This window comes from Eutrigla gurnardus, assembly GCF_963514095.1.
Source record: "Eutrigla gurnardus genome assembly, chromosome: 10".
NCBI lineage: Eukaryota > Metazoa > Chordata > Actinopteri > Perciformes > Triglidae > Eutrigla > Eutrigla gurnardus.
In genome coordinates this window covers 29095202-29114155 of record NC_139924.1, presented here as the reverse complement: position 1 = coordinate 29114155, position 18954 = coordinate 29095202, and the positions used below count along the sequence as shown (strand labels likewise).

The window sequence follows — 18954 nt, the reverse complement described above, 5'->3', positions numbered from 1 at the left end:
GAGGAGGTGAGACAGGCAGCGATACGAGGAGGTGAGACAGGCAGCAATACTGAGGAGGTGAGACAGGCAGCGATACGAGGAGGTGAGACAGGCAGCGATACGAGGAGGTGAGACAGGCAGCGATACTGAGGAGGTGAGACAGGCAGCGATACGAGGAGGTGAGACAGGCAGCGATACGAAGAGGTGAGACAGGCAGCGATACGAGGAGGTGAGACAGGCAGCGATACGAAGAGGTGAGACAGGCAGCGATACGAGGAGGTGAGACAGGCAGCGATACGAAGAGGTGAGACAGGCAGCGATACGAAGAGGTGAGACAGGCAGCGATACGAGGAGGTGGACTACATTTTGCTCTTAAAGCTTCACTGAGTTGTTGTGAGACGGGTCCACGTAGGGAGCAGGTCCGAGTCCACGTAGGGAGCAGGTCCGGGTCCACGTAGGGAGCAGGTCCGGGTGCTGGACGGGTCAGAAAAACACGGGACTTTCACCCAGCAGGCCGATGTCAGTGTCCCGTTAGAGATGTTTTTACTGAAACTAACGATGTAATGTGTTTCACGGTTTGCACTAAAAGCCTGGCCTTCTAAACCAAGAGGTGGACGTCATAGCAGATGGTTTGCTGCTATATTCATATATCTAACATCTTTAATATCTGAATATTTCAATATTTCTCTGCAGAAACACAATTTGTTCGTCTACGATTCAGAAGCTCAGCTTTGGACGCAGGATTCCTCTCCAGCTCGCCGAGTCTCCGACTCAACATTTTCCCCGTGTCGCCCGCCGCTCTGACGCATGCCGGGAGAAAGAATCGAAGAAGAAAGAATTGCACCTGCAGCGGTGAAGAGTTTTGTGCTGAACGGTGATTTCGTCGGAGCAGAACTCATTTGACGCCTCATTGAAAAAGCGTGTGCTGCGGCTGCACATTTTTATTCTCATTCTTCTCTCTGCATTCAATTCGGCCTCAGTGACCCCCACATCACCCCATCAGCCCCGCCTCCACCCTCACTGGCAATTGCAGCAATGGGGGCCATTATCGGAGCCGGGCCTCGTTGGCTCATCAGGGTCTGACAACCCCTCTTCACACGACAGGCCGGCCCCTCGACTCCCACCGGCGTCGAATAGACCCATCAGACCTCTGAGATGGAGTTTACAGGCCTGGACAGGAGGAGGGACAGGAGGAGGGACAGGAGGAGGGACAGGAGGGGGCCGACACAAAGGAGATTCATCTCTAGGACGTAAAGAAACGCAAATGTATCCTCTGTTGTTAGATGAAAACCAGTGGACCACCATCAGTAGACCACCACCAGTAGACCACCACCAGTGGACCACCACCAGTAGACCACCACCAGTAGACCACCACCAGTAGACCACCACAAGTGGACCACCACAAGTGGACCACCACCAGTAGACCACCACCGGTGGACCACCATCAGTAGACCACCACCGGTGGACCACCACCAGTAGACCACCACCGGTGGACCACCATCAGTAGACCACCACCAGTGGACCACCACCAGTAGACCCCCACCAGTGGACCACCACCAGTAGACCACCACCAGTAGACCACCACCAGGTCATCAATGTTGGATGCTCTCCCTCTTCTCAAAACCTCCTGAAGAGATCGCTTCTGTCAGACTGGCAGGAGAACATCTGATCATGTGATCTCAGCTTCATTATTTAGGGACAACAAGCAAGTGTGTGTGTGTGTGTGTGTGTGTGTGTGTCTGTGTGTGTGTGTGTGTGTGTGTGTGTGACAAAACATTGTTTTCCTGGCTGTTCCCGTGCGTGCGCTCCCCCCTCTGCTCCTGTGGAAGTGCTGAATAATGGAGGAGTGCTGGTCCTCCCTCGCTCCCCGGTTAATCAGAGCTCGCCTGGCCGCCCTCCTCACTACCACTCCTCCCTTTAATAAATCATTCAGGCCTCCAGGACAACAACCCTGCAGTCCAGAACCACCAGGACCACAACCCAGATCCACCACAACCACACCCAGAACCACCAGGACCACAACCCAGAACCACCAGTACCACAACCCAGAACCACCAGGACCACAACCCAGATCCACCACAACCACACCCAGAACAACCAGGACAACAACCCAGAACCACCAGGACCACAACCCAGAACCACCAGGACCACAATCCAGAACCACAACCTAGAACTAAAACCAGAACCACCAGAACCACAACCCAGATCCACCACAACCACACCCAGAACAACCAGGACAACAACCCAGAACCACCAGGACCACAACCCAGATCCACCAGAACCACACCCAGAACAACCAGGACAACAACCCAGAACAACCAGGACCACAACCCAGAACCACCAGGACCACAACCCAGATCCACCAGGACCACAACCCAGAACAACCAGGACCACAACCCAGATCCACCAGAACCACACCCAGAACAACCAGGACAACAACCCAGAACCACCAGGACCACAACCCAGATCCACCAGAACCACACCCAGAACAACCAGGACAACAACCCAGAACAACCAGGACCACAACCCAGAACCACCAGGACCACAACCCAGATCCACCAGGACCACAACCCAGAACAACCAGGACAACAACCCAGAACCACCAGGACCACAACCCAGATCCACCAGAACCACACCCAGAACCACCAGGACCACAACCCAGAACCACCAGGACCACAACCCAGAACAACCAGAACCACACCCAGAACAACCAGGACCACAACCCAGAACCACCAGGACCACAACCCAGAACAACCAGGACCACAACCCAGAACAACCAGGACCGCAATCCAGAACCACAACCTAGAACTAAAACCAGAACCACCAGAACCACACCCAGAACCACCAGGACCACAACCAGAACCAGCAGCATCTCTTTTCTCTGTTTGTCCTTCACTTTCTATTTCACGTCCTCCTCTTCCTGGGAGACAACTCAGACTGTCTCTCTCTCCCTGTCTCTCTCTCCCCGTCTCTCTCTCCCTGTCTCTCTCTCCCCATCTCTCTCTGTCCGTCTCTCTCTCCCCGTCTCTCTCTGTCCGTCTCTCTCTCCCTGTCTCTCTCTCCCCATCTCTCTCTCCCCGTCTCTCTCTGTCTGTCTCTCTCTCCCTGTCTCTCTCCCCGTCTCTCTCTGTCTGTCTCTCTCTCCCCGTCTCTCTCCCTGTCTCTCTCTCCCCGTCTCTCTCCCCGTCTCTCTGTCTGTCTCTCTCTCCCCGTCTCTCTCCCCGTCTCTCTCCCCGTCTCTCTCCGTCTGTCTCTCTCTCCCCGTCTCTCTCTGCCCGTCTCTCTCTCCCTGTCTCTCTCTCCCCGTCTCTCTCTCCCTGTCTCTCTCTCCCCGTCTCTCTCTGCCCGTCTCTCTCTCCCTGTCTCTCTCTCCCCGTCTCTCTCTCCCTGTCTCTCTCTCCCCGTCTCTCTCTGTCTGTCTCTCTCTCCCCATCTCTCTCTCCCTGTCTCTCTCTCCCTGTCTCTCTCTCCCCGTCTCTCTCTGTCTGTCTCTCTCTCCCCATCTCTCTCTCCCTGTCTCTCTCTCCCCGTCTCTCTCTGTCTGTCTCTCTCTCCCCATCTCTCTCTCCCCGTCTCTCTCTGTCTGTCTCTCTCTCCCTGTCTCTCTCTCCCCGTCTCTCTCCGTCTGTCTCTCTCTGTCTGTCTCTCTGTCTGTCTCTCTCTCCCCGTCTCTCTCCCTGTCTCTCTCTCCCCGTCTCTCTCCCCGTCTCTCTCCGTCTGTCTCTCTCTCCCCGTCTCTCTCTGCCCGTCTCTCTCTGCCCGTCTCTCTCTCCCTGTCTCTCTCTCCCCGTCTCTCTCTCCCCGTCTCTCTCTGCCCGTCTCTCTCTGCCCGTCTCTCTCTCCCTGTCTCTCTCTCCCCGTCTCTCTCTGTCTGTCTCTCTCTCCCCATCTCTCTCTCCCTGTCTCTCTCTCCCTGTCTCTCTCTGCCCGTCTCTCTCTCCCTGTCTCTCTCTCCCCGTCTCTCTCTGTCTGTCTCTCTCTCCCCATCTCTCTCTCCCCGTCTCTCTCCGTCTGTCTCTCTCTCCCTGTCTCTCTCTCCCCGTCTCTCTCCGTCTGTCTCTCTCTCCCTGTCTCTCTGTCTGTCTCTCTCTCCCTGTCTCTCTCCCTGTCTCTCTCTCCCCGTCTCTCTCTGCCCGTCTCTCTCTGCCCGTCTCTCTCTCCCCGTCTCTCTCTGCCCGTCTCTCTCTCCCCGTCTCTCTCTGCCCGTCTCTCTCTCCCTGTCTCTCTCTCCCTGTCTCTCTCTCCCCGTCTCTCTCTGTCTGTCTCTCTCTCCCCATCTCTCTCTCCCTGTCTCTCTCTCCCTGTCTCTCTCTGCCCGTCTCTCTCTCCCTGTCTCTCTCTCCCCGTCTCTCTCTGTCTGTCTCTCTCTCCCCATCTCTCTCTCCCCGTCTCTCTCTGTCTGTCTCTCTCTCCCTGTCTCTCTCTCCCCGTCTCTCTCCGTCTGTCTCTCTCTGTCTGTCTCTCTGTCTGTCTCTCTCTCCCCGTCTCTCTCCCTGTCTCTCTCTCCCCGTCTCTCTCCCCGTCTCTCTCCGTCTGTCTCTCTCTCCCCGTCTCTCTCTGCCCGTCTCTCTCTGCCCGTCTCTCTCTCCCTGTCTCTCTCTCCCCGTCTCTCTCTCCCCGTCTCTCTCTGCCCGTCTCTCTCTGCCCGTCTCTCTCTCCCTGTCTCTCTCTCCCCGTCTCTCTCTGTCTGTCTCTCTCTCCCCATCTCTCTCTCCCTGTCTCTCTCTCCCTGTCTCTCTCTGCCCGTCTCTCTCTCCCTGTCTCTCTCTCCCCGTCTCTCTCTGTCTGTCTCTCTCTCCCCATCTCTCTCTCCCCGTCTCTCTCCGTCTGTCTCTCTCTCCCTGTCTCTCTCTCCCCGTCTCTCTCCGTCTGTCTCTCTCTCCCTGTCTCTCTGTCTGTCTCTCTCTCCCTGTCTCTCTCCCTGTCTCTCTCTCCCCGTCTCTCTCTGCCCGTCTCTCTCTGCCCGTCTCTCTCTCCCCGTCTCTCTCTGCCCGTCTCTCTCTCCCCGTCTCTCTCTGCCCGTCTCTCTCTCCCTGTCTCTCTCTCCCTGTCTCTCTCTCCCCGTCTCTCTCTGTCTGTCTCTCTCTCCCCATCTCTCTCTCCCTGTCTCTCTCTCCCTGTCTCTCTCTGCCCGTCTCTCTCTCCCTGTCTCTCTCTCCCCGTCTCTCTCTGTCTGTCTCTCTCTCCCCATCTCTCTCTCCCCGTCTCTCTCCGTCTGTCTCTCTCTCCCTGTCTCTCTGTCTGTCTCTCTCTCCCCGTCTATCTCCCAGGGGGAAACATGTCACTCCACCTCAGTCTGCCGGAGCTCCACCCGACAACGCCTAATGTTCTCATTCCTCTCTCTCTCTCTCTCTCTCTCTCTCGCCCTGCCTGTCCGACCAGAAGTTCCCGTCGGGATGACGTCACAAAGACGTGTCCCCAATGCATAAAAACCTTGCAGAAGGTGGAGAGAGAGGGGGAGAGAGAGAGAGAGGTTGAGGTTTCAAGTCCCTTTATTGCAACAATGACAAAACAACAACACAAAACAAACACTGTCATCAAACATTTCATGGTCAAAAATGTAAGATCAACTCCTCATCCTCCCCCACAGAGCATAAACCCCCCAACAGCCCATATCTTTTTGAGAGAGAGAGAGAGACAGACAGACACAAAGAGAGAGAGAGAGACAGACACAAAGAGAGAGAGACAGACAGACACAAAGAGAGAGAGAGAGAGAGAGAGAGACAGACAGACACAAAGAGAGAGAGAGAGACAGACACAAAGAGAGAGAGACAGACAGACACAAAGAGAGAGAGAGAGAGAGAGAGAGAGAGAGACAGACAGACACAAAGAGAGAGAGAGAGAGAGAGAGAGAGAGAGACAGACACAAAGAGAGAGAGAGAGAGAGAGAGAGAGAGAGAGAGAGACAGACAGACACAAAGAGAGAGAGAGAGAGACAGACAGACACAAAGAGAGAGAGAGAGACAGACACAAAGAGAGAGAGAGAGACAGACACAAAGAGAGAGAGAGAGAGAGAGAGAGAGAGAGAGACAGACACAAAGAGAGAGAGAGAGAGAGAGAGAGAGACAGACAGACACAAAGAGAGAGAGAGAGACAGACACAAAGAGAGAGAGACAGACAGACACAAAGAGAGAGAGAGAGAGAGAGAGAGGTTGAGGTTTCAAGTCCCTTTATTGCAACAATGACAAAACAACAACACAAAACAAACACTGTCATCAAACATTTCATGGTCAAAAATGTGAGATCAACTCCTCATCCTCCCCCACAGAGCATAAACCCCCCCAACAGCCCATATCTTTTTGAGAGAGAGAGAGAGACAGACAGACACAAAGAGAGAGAGAGAGACAGACACAAAGAGAGAGAGAGAGAGAGAGAGAGAGAGAGAGAGAGAGAGAGAGAGAGAGACAGACAGACACAAAGAGAGAGAGACAGACAGACACAAAGAGAGAGAGAGAGAGAGAGAGAGAGACAGACACAAAGAGAGAGAGACAGACAGACACAAAGAGAGAGAGAGAGAGAGAGAGAGACAGACAGACACAAAGAGAGAGAGAGAGGGAGAGAGAGAGAGACAGACACAAAGAGAGAGAGAGAGACAGACACAAAGAGAGAGAGACAGACAGACACAAAGAGAGAGAGAGAGAGAGACAGACACAAAGAGAGAGAGAGAGACAGACAGACAGACACAAAGAGAGAGAGAGAGAGAGACAGACAGACACAAAGAGAGAGAGAGAGAGAGAGAGAGAGAGAGACAGACACAAAGAGAGAGAGAGAGAGAGAGAGAGAGAGAGACAGACAGACACAAAGAGAGAGAGACAGACAGACACAAAGAGAGAGAGACAGACAGACACAAAGAGAGAGAGAGAGAGAGAGAGAGAGAGAGAGATCTCCTTACAGTTTCCGTTTGTAGTCATAATAAAAGGATTGTAGTTTATCACCGTTCAGGAAAAGCAATGGAGGTGAAGGTCCGTCCGTCCCGTGTCCTCACACGGCCCGGGGAGGACACGGGACGACGTGCTGCAGAGGGACCACGTGAGTCCGACGTGGTCCCTCTGCAACACGAGGGGCTCCTGCAGGGATCAGTTCTGGTGCCCTTCTCTTCACCTCGACATGGCAGAGAACTGGACCAGGATCCGGCAGAACCACGTCCAGATCTATACAGGGAAAACCGAAGAGTCTCATTGAGAGTCCAACAGACCAGAAAGCATCAATGTTTTTTGTCCTTTTAGTCTCAAAATAATCTCAATATTTCTGTTGCTGTAAACGTGTAAATCATTCTGAACAGATTCTACTTTCCTCAGATCTCTAAACCTGACACTTGTTTTTTCACTCTTACTCAGTGGCGGCGCCAGGGAGGAGCTAGGTGGTGCTGTAGCGCCCCCTATAATAGCCATAGCACCCGCCCAGCACCCCCAAGAAATGTCTGTCGTTTTTTATATTTATATTTTTTTGGTGAAATATTATTTTCAGAGGTTTACATTGGCAAGCTTATGTATGTTGTATCTATAGCCCTTGTGTTGAATACTTTTACATATATGCTTATAGTCGCGAGTATAGTTAATACTATATATACCAAGGGTGGTCCGATGCCACCGCCATAATGAAATGCCCCGAAATTCAAAGCACCTTCTCTTAACTGTTGAGCATCTCCATAGCACCTGCAACAGAAAATCTCTGGAGCCGCCACTGCTCTTACTTTATCGGTGTGTGTGTGTGTGTGTGTGTGTGTGTGTGTGTGTGTGTGTGTGTTGAGCGAAGGGTCACCAGGTGAGAATAAGACTCTTATCTCTTCGCCCGTCTATAAGCCGCTCAGAGAATAACAAGCTGACCGCTGACTGAGACGCTTTCTGGGTGAAAAGGCAGCGAGCGTCAGGTGACAGACGGTCACATGATGCAGCGTCAAACACCGGCGGTCACATGATGCAGCGTCAAACACCGACGGTCACGTGATGCAGCGTCGAACACCGACGGTCACATGATGCATCGTCGAACACCGACGGTCACCGACGGTCACGTGATGCAGCGTCGAACACCGACGGTCACATGATGCATCGTCGAACACCGACGGTCACGTGATGCAGCGTCGAACACCGACGGTCACCGACGGTCACCGACGGTCACGTGATGCAGCGTCGAACACCGACGGTCACGTGATGCAGCGTCGAACACCGACGGTCACATGATGCAGCGTCGAACACCGACGGTCACCGACGGTCACGTGATGCAGCGTCGAACACCGACGGTCACGTGATGCAGCGTCGAACACCGACGGTCACATGATGCAGCGTCGAACACCGACGGTCACGTGATGCAGCGTCGAACACCGACGGTCACGTGATGCAGCGTCAAACACCGACGGTCACGTGATGCAGCGTCGAACACCGACGGTCACGTGATGCAGCGTCGAACACCGACGGTCACATGATGCAGCGTCGAACACCGACGGTCACGTGATGCAGCGTCGAACACCGACGGTCACGTGATGCAGCGTCGAACACCGACATCTCCATCAGCTGGAGACGCTGCTCCACATGAAGCTCTATTACAGCAGTCGTGATGAGATGAAATAGAGCAAAGCTTCATATTTTAATAAAGCTTGTGTTCTTCGGCTGCAGCATCTCTACATGAACGTCCACCTCAGCAAACCCCCGAGGGAGGGGGAGACGGGGGGAGACGGGGGAGGAGGGGGGAGTGTAGTATTAGCAGAAAGCCTGAGGTGCTAAGTAGCTCAGCAGTGAAAACACAGCTAATCCAATACTCACCGAGGAGCTTTGGAGCTCTAAAACATGAATTATTGCTGCGAGTGTCGAGGCTGAATCCTCGATGGGACATCTCATGTGTTATTGTATTATTAGTACGACGGCGTATCACTGCAGGGCCGAGAGAGGGGGCAACTAGAGGCAAAAAGTTGCACATTTGTGAGTTAATAAAGTGACAAATTACGATGCGAACAACCGGCATTTGTTTCCGTTTTCTATGACAAGTAAAAGCCACCGCTAGCATCTTTTATTCTCTCTCTGTTGTGAAACATTTGGGAGAATATGGATATTTAGAGAGATTTGATGTGTGATCTCCTGTTGGTGAGCTGCGATGTTTCTGCAGCGCTGCTCGACTCGTCGTCCCTCCGAGACACGGAAACATCAAACATGTCGTCATCTCTACATTCAACGTCTCTTTCAGGCGTCCGGAGGGCGAATTATTAATATCACACACAAGCAAAGAAAGCCGGGATGAAGATGGAGAGAGAGCTCAGGAGGAGATCCACACACACACACACACACACACACACACACACACACACACACACACACACACACACACTCACACACACACACACACACACACACACACACACACACACACGGTTCGCTGAGCGTGGAAACGGCTGTCATCATTTTGCAGTTTGGTTTTCTATATTTGGAGCTTTGTTCTGTGTGAATTAACAGGAAGAGAGGGAAGTGGGGGAGGGGGTGAGGAGGAGGGGGAGGGGGTGAGGGGGTGAGGAGGGGGTGGGGAGGAGGAGTGGGAGAGGAGGAGGAGGGGGTGAGGAGGGGGAGATTAATGTACCAGTAAATTGATTACACTGCGAGCTGTGAGTAGGAGGAGGTGAGGATGGGGAGGTGAGTAGGAGGAGGTGAGGATGAGGAGGTGAGGATGAGGAGGTGAGGATGGGGACCAGCAGAGAGAAGTAGGACCATTTTCTCATAGACTTCTATACAACCAGAGAGGAGTCGCCCCCTGGTGGCCAGCAGAGAGAAGTAGGACCATTTTCTCATAGACTTCTATACAACCAGAGAGGAGTCGCCCCCTGGTGGCCAGCAGAGAGAAGTAGGACCATTTTCTCATAGACTTCTATACAACCAGAGAGGAGTCGCCCCCTGGTGGCTAGCAGAGGGAAGTAGGACCATTTGAAGTGCCTTAAAGCTGCAGAATGCTGCAGCTTTAAGGCACTTCAGCGGCGGCTTCACTTCTCAGAACCGAGGTCGAAGTCTTTTTTTATGCTATAAACTGACATCACGTGAGTGCCTCTGATCTCTTTGTCACTAATATCTAATAGATTGTGTCAAAGAATTTTAAAATATTCCATCATGAGGTTGAAACCATGAAAGTAAACTGGTGCAGCCGGTATTAACATAATCATGTTAACAAAACCATCACTATCAGTCTATATGCAATATCATTAGTGCCCTCATCTGACTCCCCTCTACAATCAATCCCCATCTCCTTCTCCATCCTCTACGCTGGGAGGGGGGGGAAGAGGAGGAGCGAGGGGGAGACAGGAGGGAGGAGGAGGAGCGAGGGGAGACAGGAGGGAGGAGGAGGAGAACATGGAGAATAGAATGTGGGAGGATGTGCTCAGACTAAAGAGAGAGTATTGATCCGGTTGCTGGTGGACTGAGAGAGGCAGCTTTGTGTCTGCTGCCGGCTGGAAACCAAAAACAACAACAACTGAAACCAGAAAACAGCCGGAAGGTTAAACCGTTTCTGTGTGTGTGTGTGGGGGGGGGGGGGGGGGGGGGTTGTGGCTTAGAGCAGCACCTCATTAAATACTCAGCATAAGCCCTGTGGAGGATTTCATTGATTGCTGGTGTCCAGCGATGCTGAGCTTCATCCCGCCGCGGCCTCGTTGGCGGGAAGAGGCGGAGTGTGCATGGCGGGGGGGTGGCTGTGCGTTCCTTTCTGAGTCTCAAGTCTATTTGGGACCTGGAGACGGTAATGAGGTCTTGCCTAGGTCCTCTGGTACCCTGGTCCTCTGGTACGCTGGTCCCCTGGTACCCTGGTCCTCTGGTATGCTGGTCCTTTGGTCCTCTGGTACACTGGTCCTTTGGCACCCTGGTCCTCTGGTACCCTGGTCCTCTGGTACCCTGGTACACTGGTCCTCTGGTACGCTGGTCCTCTGGTACCCTGGTCCTCCGGTACCCTGGTCCTCTGGTATGCTGGTCCTCTGGTACCCTGGTCCTCCGGTACCCTGGTCCTCTGGTATGCTGGTCCTCTGGTACCCTGGTCCTCTGGTCCCCTGGTACCCTGGTCCTCTGGTATGCTGGTCCTTTGGTCCTCTGGTACACTGGTCCTTTGGCACCCTGGTCCTCTGGTACCCTGGTCCTCTGGTACCCTGGTACACTGGTCCTCTGGTACGCTGGTCCTCTGGTACCCTGGTCCTCTGGTACGCTGGTCCTCTGGTACCCTGGTACGCTGGTCCTCTGGTACCCTGGTCCTTTGGCACCCTGGTCCTCTGGTACCCTGGTCCTCTGGTACGCTGGTCCTCTGGTATGCTGGTCCTCTGGTACCCTTGTACTCTGGTATGCTGGTCCTCTGGTCCTCTGGTACGCTGGTCCTCTGGTACCCTGGTCCTCTGGTACCCTGTTACTCTGGTATGCTGGTCCTCTGGTATGCTGGTCCTCTGGTACCCAGGTCCTCTGGTACTCCAGTCCTCTGGTACTCCAGTCCTCTGGCACCCTGGTCCTCTGGTACCCTGGTCCTCTGGTAACCTGTACCCTTGTCCTCTGGTACCCTGGTCCTGTGGTACGCTGCTCCTTTGGCACCCTGGTCCTCTGGTACCCTGGTCCTCTGGTACCCTGGCCCTCTGGTACCCTGGTACTCTGGTACGCTGGTCCTCTGGTACCCTGGTCCTCTGGTACTCTAGTCCTCTGGTATCCTGGTCCTCTGGTACCCTGGTCTGCTGGTACTCTGGTACCCTGGTCCTCTGGTACCCTGGTAAGCTGGTACTCTGGTATGCTGGTCCTCTGGTACCCAGGTCCTCTGGTACTCTAGTCCTCTGGCACCCTGGTCCTCTGGTACCCTGGTAATCTGGTAACCTGGTACCCTGGTCCTCTGGTACCCTGGTCCTCTGGTACCCTAGTCCTCTGGCACCCTGGTCCTCTGGTACCCTGGTCATCTGGTAACCTGGTACCGTGGTCCTCTGGTACCCTGGTCCTCTGGCACCCTGGTACTCTAGTCCTCTGGTACCCTGGTCCTCTGGTACCCTGGTCCTCTGGCACCCTGGTCCTCTGGTACGCTGGTCCTCTGGTACCCTGGTCCTCTGGTATGCTGGTCCTCTGGTACTCTAGTTCTCTGGTACCCTGGTCCTCTGGTATGCTGGTCCTCTGGTACCCTGGTCCTCTGGTATGCTGGTCCTCTGGTACTCTAGTTCTCTGGTACCCTGGTCCTCTGGTATGCTGGTCCTCTGGTACCCTGGTCCTCTGGTATGCTGGTCCTCTGGTACTCTAGTCCTCTGGTACCCTGGTCCTCTGGTATGCTGGTCCTCTGGTACCCTGGTCCTCTGGTATGCTGGTCCTCTGGTACTCTAGTCCTCTGGTACCCTGGTCCTCTGGTATGCTGGTCCTCTGGTACCCTGGTCCTCTGGTATGCTGGTCCTCTGGTACTCTAGTCCTCTGGTATGCTGGTCCTCTGGTATGCTGGTCCTCTGGTACCCTGGTCCTCTGGTACCCTGGTCCTCTGGTACTCTAGTCCTCTGGTACCCTGGTCCTCTGGTATGCTGGTCCTCTGGTACCCTGGTCCTCTGGTATGCTGGTCCTCTGGTACTCTAGTCCTCTGGTACCCTGGTCCTCTGGTATGCTGGTCCTCTGGTATCCTGGTCCTCTGGTATGCTGGTCCTCTGGTACTCTAGTCCTCTGGTACCCTGGTCCTCTGGTATGCTGGTCCTCTGGTATCCTGGTCCTCTGGTATGCTGGTCCTCTGGTACTCTAGTCCTCTGGTACTCTAGTCCTCTGGTACTCTGCTGCACACACAGCCACTGCATTACACCCCCTCCCCCATCCTCCCCCTCCAGCAGCATCCAGGAGATTTCCATCTCAGACCTGCACCTTGCTGCTGCTGCTCACTGCGGATGTTGCATTTTGCAGTTTGTCCACATGTATCCCAATAAACACACACACACACACACACACACACACACACACACACACACACACAGTCTACTCAAATCCTGATTCCAACACAAAATCAAGCCATGACCCCGCTAATCCTCTTAAAGAAGGAAGAAAAGGCAAAACGCCCTCTCTGTTTGTCTTTCTATCCTCATGGGGACCTCGGGAGGAGTTCAACCACAACACACACGAGCGGACGGGCTCTAGGACCCGGCGTCTCCGCCCTAATAAGGCGGTGGAGGAGGAGAGGGAGGATGCAGAGCTGTGTTTGTAAAGTGAGAGAAGAGCTGAGAGCGGCAGAAGACAGCTGACACGGAGGGAGCCGCTGCTGACGACGATTATGACACGCTTCCTCCCGTCGCGAGGAGCAGCGCGCGAGCCGAGCAGGAGGATGTCGTCCACGCACCGCTGCTGCTGAGGATGATGATGATGATGATGATGATGGTGATGAGGATGACCTGCACAGGTGCACGCGGTGCATTCTGAGTCCGCGGCTCTCATCACGTGTTTGGAAGCTCGTCCAGCTCAAATATACGTGAATTCTCAAACATTCATCCGCTCCGTCACGTCAGCACGTGGAGGATACACACACGCACGCGCACACACCTTCTGCACGTGATCACGTTCAACGAGAGCAAATCAGTGGATCCGTGTGTGACAGCAGCCCCTGGTGTGGATGGTTAAACTCACCCTGCAGGAGGACTCACCCAGTCCCAGCAGGAGGACTCACCCTGCAGGAGGACTCACCCAGTCCCAGCAGGAGGACTCACCCTGCAGGAGGACTCACCCAGTCCCAGCAGGACTCACCCAGTCCCTGCAGGAGGACTCACCCTGAGACCTGAGTGTAACGTGAAGGTGAGGTCATGATTTATGATGACGAGGACCGATGATGCATGTGAATATTAACAATCCTGCACTTTTATTGTTCCATCTCCCCCTTTACTCCCCCCTTCTCTCCCTCCGCCAACACACACACACAGAGAGAGCTGCTGGTATGTGTGTGTGTGTGTGTGTGTGCAGGTCACTATCAATTAGAGGCCTCATAGGCCTCAACTCATATGCCCTCGCTCTGTGATGGTGAAGGAGATGATGTGTGACATTTTTTCACTTCAAATCTAAATATGAAATGAACCTGAGTGTAAAACTCAGATTAAATAAACCTGACAATGTTACAACGTTACGACAGCGTTACGACAAAGTTCCGACAACGTTCCGACACCGTTACAACGGCAGCGTTACGGCAGCGTTACGGCAGCGTGATGACAGCGTTACGGCAGCGTTACGACAACGTTACGACAACGTTACGACAGCGTTACGACAGCGTTACGACAGCGTAACGACAAAGTAACGACAACGTAACGACACCGTTACGACAACGTTACGACAATGTTACGACAACGTTACGACAATGTTACGACAGCGTTACGACAGCATAACAACGTTACGACAATGTTGCGACAGCATAACAGCGTTACGACAGCGTTACAACAGTGTTACGACAATGTTATGACACCGTTACGACAACGTTACGACAATGTTACGACAGCGTTACGACAGCATAACAACGTTACGACAATGTTACGACAATGTTGCGACAGCATAACAGCGTTACGACAGCGTTACAACAGTGTTACGACAATGTTATGACAATGTTATGACAATGTTACGACAGCGTTACGACAGCGTTACGACAATATTATGACAGCGTTACGACAGCGTTACGACAGCGTTACGACAGCGTTATGACAGCGTTACGACAGCGTTACGACAGCGTTATGACAGCGTTACGACAGCGTTACGACAGGCTGACACATGTAACCCTTTGATGTTATCTATAAGCCAATCAAACAAGCTCTCTTCATGATGTGGTAACTAACGATGTGTTGAAAGTAAGGACACACACACACTCCCATACATAACTAAACACACACACACACACACACGTAGCAGAACAGTAAATAGAACATGGAGTGGACCTGACATCCTCATTCCTCATCACACACAAGCACCAGCTGTGTGTGTGTAGTTATGTATGGGTGTGTGTGTGTGTAGCGTACGTGGACTGATTAATAAGCTCACACACACATTCTGCACAAGTGAAGGCAGCACCTGGCTGCTCGTTATCATCGAGTTGTGTGAGCCTCGTCCTCACCACAGCGAGGTTCGTCCTCACCACAGCGAGGTTCGTCCTCGCCGCCGTGAGGCTCGTCCTCGCCACAACGAGGCTCGTCCTCACCGCCGTGAGGCTCGTCCTCGCCTAGAGGCTCGTCCTTGCTATGTCCTCACCACCGTGAGGCTCGTCCTCGCCGCCGTGAGGCTTGTCCTCCCATCCAGTTATTATTATCACGGTCAGCGGAGCGACGGCACTGAAATGGCAAATTAGCCTTTGCTTCATTTCTCCTGCAGCGAGCTCCCGTCTCCACGGTGGACCGTCTCCATGACAACGTGATGTTACTCTGGGCTCTGCATCGCCGCCTGTTTCCCTCGCTTATCTCTCCTGTTCAGTTTCCTCTCCTTTTGTCAGTCACTCAGCCCCGATCAATGAGGAGAGGGAGAGGGGGGGGCATGTGACTGACTCAGATGCGTGTTGGCGTATCTCCGCCGCCGTGTTCTTATCTGACATCACCGTTTCTCTTCATTAACGCTGGCGACTTCCTGCCGCTGTCGCTGCCACCACCGCTGTCGCTGCCACCGCCGCCGTCGCTGCCACCGCCGCCGCTCCTCCAGTGTGTTCATCTGCCTCAATCTCAAATATTACAGCAATTACATCCAGCAGCTCAGTGTGTGTGTATGAGTCAGCAGCAACAGTTAAAAGCAACGTTTCCACAACTTTACGTTGATGGAGATGAGTTTTAAGTTTGATACTGGATCATTATGGAGGAGGTGTGTGTGTGTGTGTGTGTGTGTGTGTGTGTGTGTGTGTGTGTGTGTGTGTGTGTGTGTGTGTGTGTGTGTGTGAGAGACAAATCACCAGACTAAAGAGGAGAGAGAGAGAAGCTGTTGTGCAGCGGCGTCCTCTCAACCTTCCTCCACCTGGATGTTTTATGAGCGTTGCAGAATCAGAGAAAGAGTTTATAATCCAGCTGACAGAAGTCTTTTCATGGGGGGGGGGGGGGGGGGGGCAGGCCGGGGGGGGGGGGGGGGGGGGGTAATAAAGCTGAGTGCATCTCTGCTGGAATGAAGCTGCAGCCAATGGGAGGGAGGGGGAGGGGGCAGAAGAGAACGAGGGAAGTGCTACAAATATAAGTGAGCACAAGGACGTGAGTGTGTGTGTGTGTGTGTGTGTGTGTGTGCGTGTGCGTGCGTGCGTGTGTGTGTGTGTGTGTGTGTGAGTGTGTGCGTGTGTGTGTGTGAGTGTGTGTGTGTGTGTGTGTGTGTGCGTGTGCGTGCGTGTGTGCGTGCGTGCGTGTGTGTGTGTGTGTGTGTGAGTGTGTGTGTGTGTGTGTGTGTGTGTGTGTGAGTGTGTGTGTGTGTGTGCGTGTGCGTGCGTGTGTGTGTGTGCGTGTGTGTGTGTGTGTGTGTGCGACGAGGGGGAGGTCGTTTGCTGACGTCAGTGTGTTGAATGATCACTCAGCTAGTTCGGTACGAGAGGCCTTCGTCCTCCAGGGGAGGTGGGGGGGTGAAGAGGAGGGGGGTGAAGAGGAGGGTCTCCCCCCCCCCCCCCTCCATGCTGAGCGGTGGAGCGTGCAGTGAGTCTCGGGGCTGATCTGGAGTCTGTGCAGCACTCGGCCACGCAGAATGAATCTGATTAGATATTATGGAGTCGGTGGAAACGACGCGTTCTCTCGACCCTAAACGCATCACGCCTTCTTCTTCTTGTATTCATTGTGTATTTACTCGTTCATCATTAAGCTCTTCTGATTCATATAAAACAACAAGATGCTCCCATTCCTGCTGCATTTGAATCAATATTATGACTGTGATGTCATCATCACAAACATGGCAGCAGCCTCAGCGTGTGATTAGAAGAAGGACGTTGATCTGAGGGCAAACACAGGTGTGTAATTAAACAGGTGAGGAAGGCAGATGTGGAGGAGACACAGAGGCAGGAAGTGAAACTTAGCTCGTCAAAATAAAACAGGAAATATTGGAAGACAACAGATGAGGATGAATTGTTTCGAAGCAACTGGATGCAGAGAAACATTAAAAGTAATGTGACAGTTTAAAAACATGTCAGTCTGCAGGAACGTGTCCCGAGTCCAAGTCATTTTACACACTCAACGTCTTTTCTACCTCCTTTTCCTGGTGTTGCATTGTGGGGATTCACCTTCTCTTCTGCACCAGCGTGTGTGTGTGAGTGTGTGTTTGTGTGTTTGTAGGAAAAGCTGTAAAGTGTAAATACGCTGTGTGACCGTGTTCCTCTCTTGACAGACCTCCTGGGCCTGGTCCTGGTCCTGGTGGAACCACACAGGGAGCTGTTCGTGAAACCCTCTTAAGGTGGACTGGGGACATTAAAACACAGGAGTGTTGCCGAGGCGGTAAACCGACACTGGAGGATTCTGATTTCTGCGTCATGGCGTCCTGCAGCAGCAACGGAGGAACCCACCGGCGGCGGCCTCGCTGACTTGCAGACGTGCATCATGGGATTCTATTTCTGGAGACGCACTGCTTCTGCAGATTAACTGCCCTCAGAAACGGCCCAATCCGTCCAAGCGGTGGATCCCTCAGCATCCAGGAAGAAAGCGGTGGATCCCTCAGCATCCAGGAAGGAAGCGGTCGATCCCTCAGCATCCAGGAAGGAAGCGGCGGATCCCTCAGCAACTGGGAAAGAAGCGGCGGATCCCTCAGCAACTGGGAAGGAAGCGGTGGATCCCTCAGCACCCAGGAAGGAAGTGGCGGATCCCTCAGCACCCAGGAAGGAAGCGGCGGATCCCTCAGCAGGAGGAAGCGGCGGATCCTTCAGCAGGAGGAAGTGGAGGATCCCTCAGCAGGAGGAAGCGGCGGATCCCTCAGCAGGAGGAAGCGGTGGATCCCTCAGCAGGAGGAAGCGGCGGATCCCTCAGCAGGAGGAAGCGGCGGATCCCTCAGCACCCAGGAAGGAAGCGGCGGATCCCTCAGCACCCAGGAAGGAAGCGGCGGATCCCTCAGCAGGAGGCTTCCAGCAGCACATCCAGGATATTTCATGCCTGCGGCGTGTCAGCCTCTGGACCAGGAGAAAATTAAAGAATGGGATTAAAGATGGATTATCTGTGAAACACCGAAGCAGCTGCCTGCGTGAAGCCGCCGCCTCCTCTCCTCACTGATTTGTGGATCACGTGGATGCGGCAGCCTCTTGTGTGTCTGGTTTTAATAGAGTGATGGAGAATCTAGACGAGCTGGAGCACCCCCTCCTGGGGGAGAGGCCCAATGACAGCCGGGCTCCGGGGCCGGTGCTGGGGGCCCCCGGTGGGGGGTTCAAGGGCATCCTGGTGAAGTGCGAGGAGGACCGGGCCTACCCCCCTCCGCTGGCGTGGAGGAGCTACTGCGGCCGCCGGCCGGAGCTCCAGCAGCAGCAGCTGTTGGACCCCTGCTCCTTGCCGTCCTTCTACCCGCCGGCCCCAATCTGGGGCCACGCAGACTCCCTGCTCAGCAAGGACTACCTGGAGACCACGTTCGTGGACATCCGGCCCGGCTCCAGCCTGGAGAGGAAGCTGCTGGCCGAGACACAGGACTTCCACAGCGTCTCGTACAGCGTGGACGACGAGGACGACCTGCTGCCCGACTCCGACGTAAGAGAACCTCTTCTTCTTCTTCTTCTGTTTTAATCAGAATTAAGAGCAAAGTCTCAGTTTAATGTCTTCAAATGTGTCATTTCCTCCAACCAGAAGCTCAAAACCAAACTCTAGTCTGCTTACAAGAGAATAAAATTGGAGATATTGGAGCTGAATCAGGATTTCTTGACTGAGAAGATGAATCATTTGGTTTAGTTCTAGTTCTAGCTCGTCTCCTCCTGCAGGAGGTCTCAGGTCGATGATGCAGGTTCTGGTTCCCAGACCGGTCCTGCACCCGGGCGACGCCTCCGTTCGACTCCTGGTCATGTGACGCCCTCGGATCAGATGTTGACATCACAACAGCTGATTACCGGCTGTGAAATAAAAAGCTTGTTGATTTA

General features: G+C 53.8%; 1 protein-coding gene across 1 annotated transcript in view; it reads left to right on the top strand.

The window, feature by feature from the left end:
• The first annotated feature begins 17649 nt into the window (after positions 1–17649).
• Positions 17650–18954, top strand: part of tmem91 (transmembrane protein 91) — a 4417-nt gene continuing 3112 nt past the window's right edge. The window contains exon 1 of the mRNA XM_084018883.1: positions 17650–18571. Within this exon, the coding sequence (XP_083875009.1) occupies positions 18161–18571 (411 nt within the window). The 5' untranslated portion in view covers positions 17650–18160. The remainder of the gene's footprint in view (positions 18572–18954) is intronic.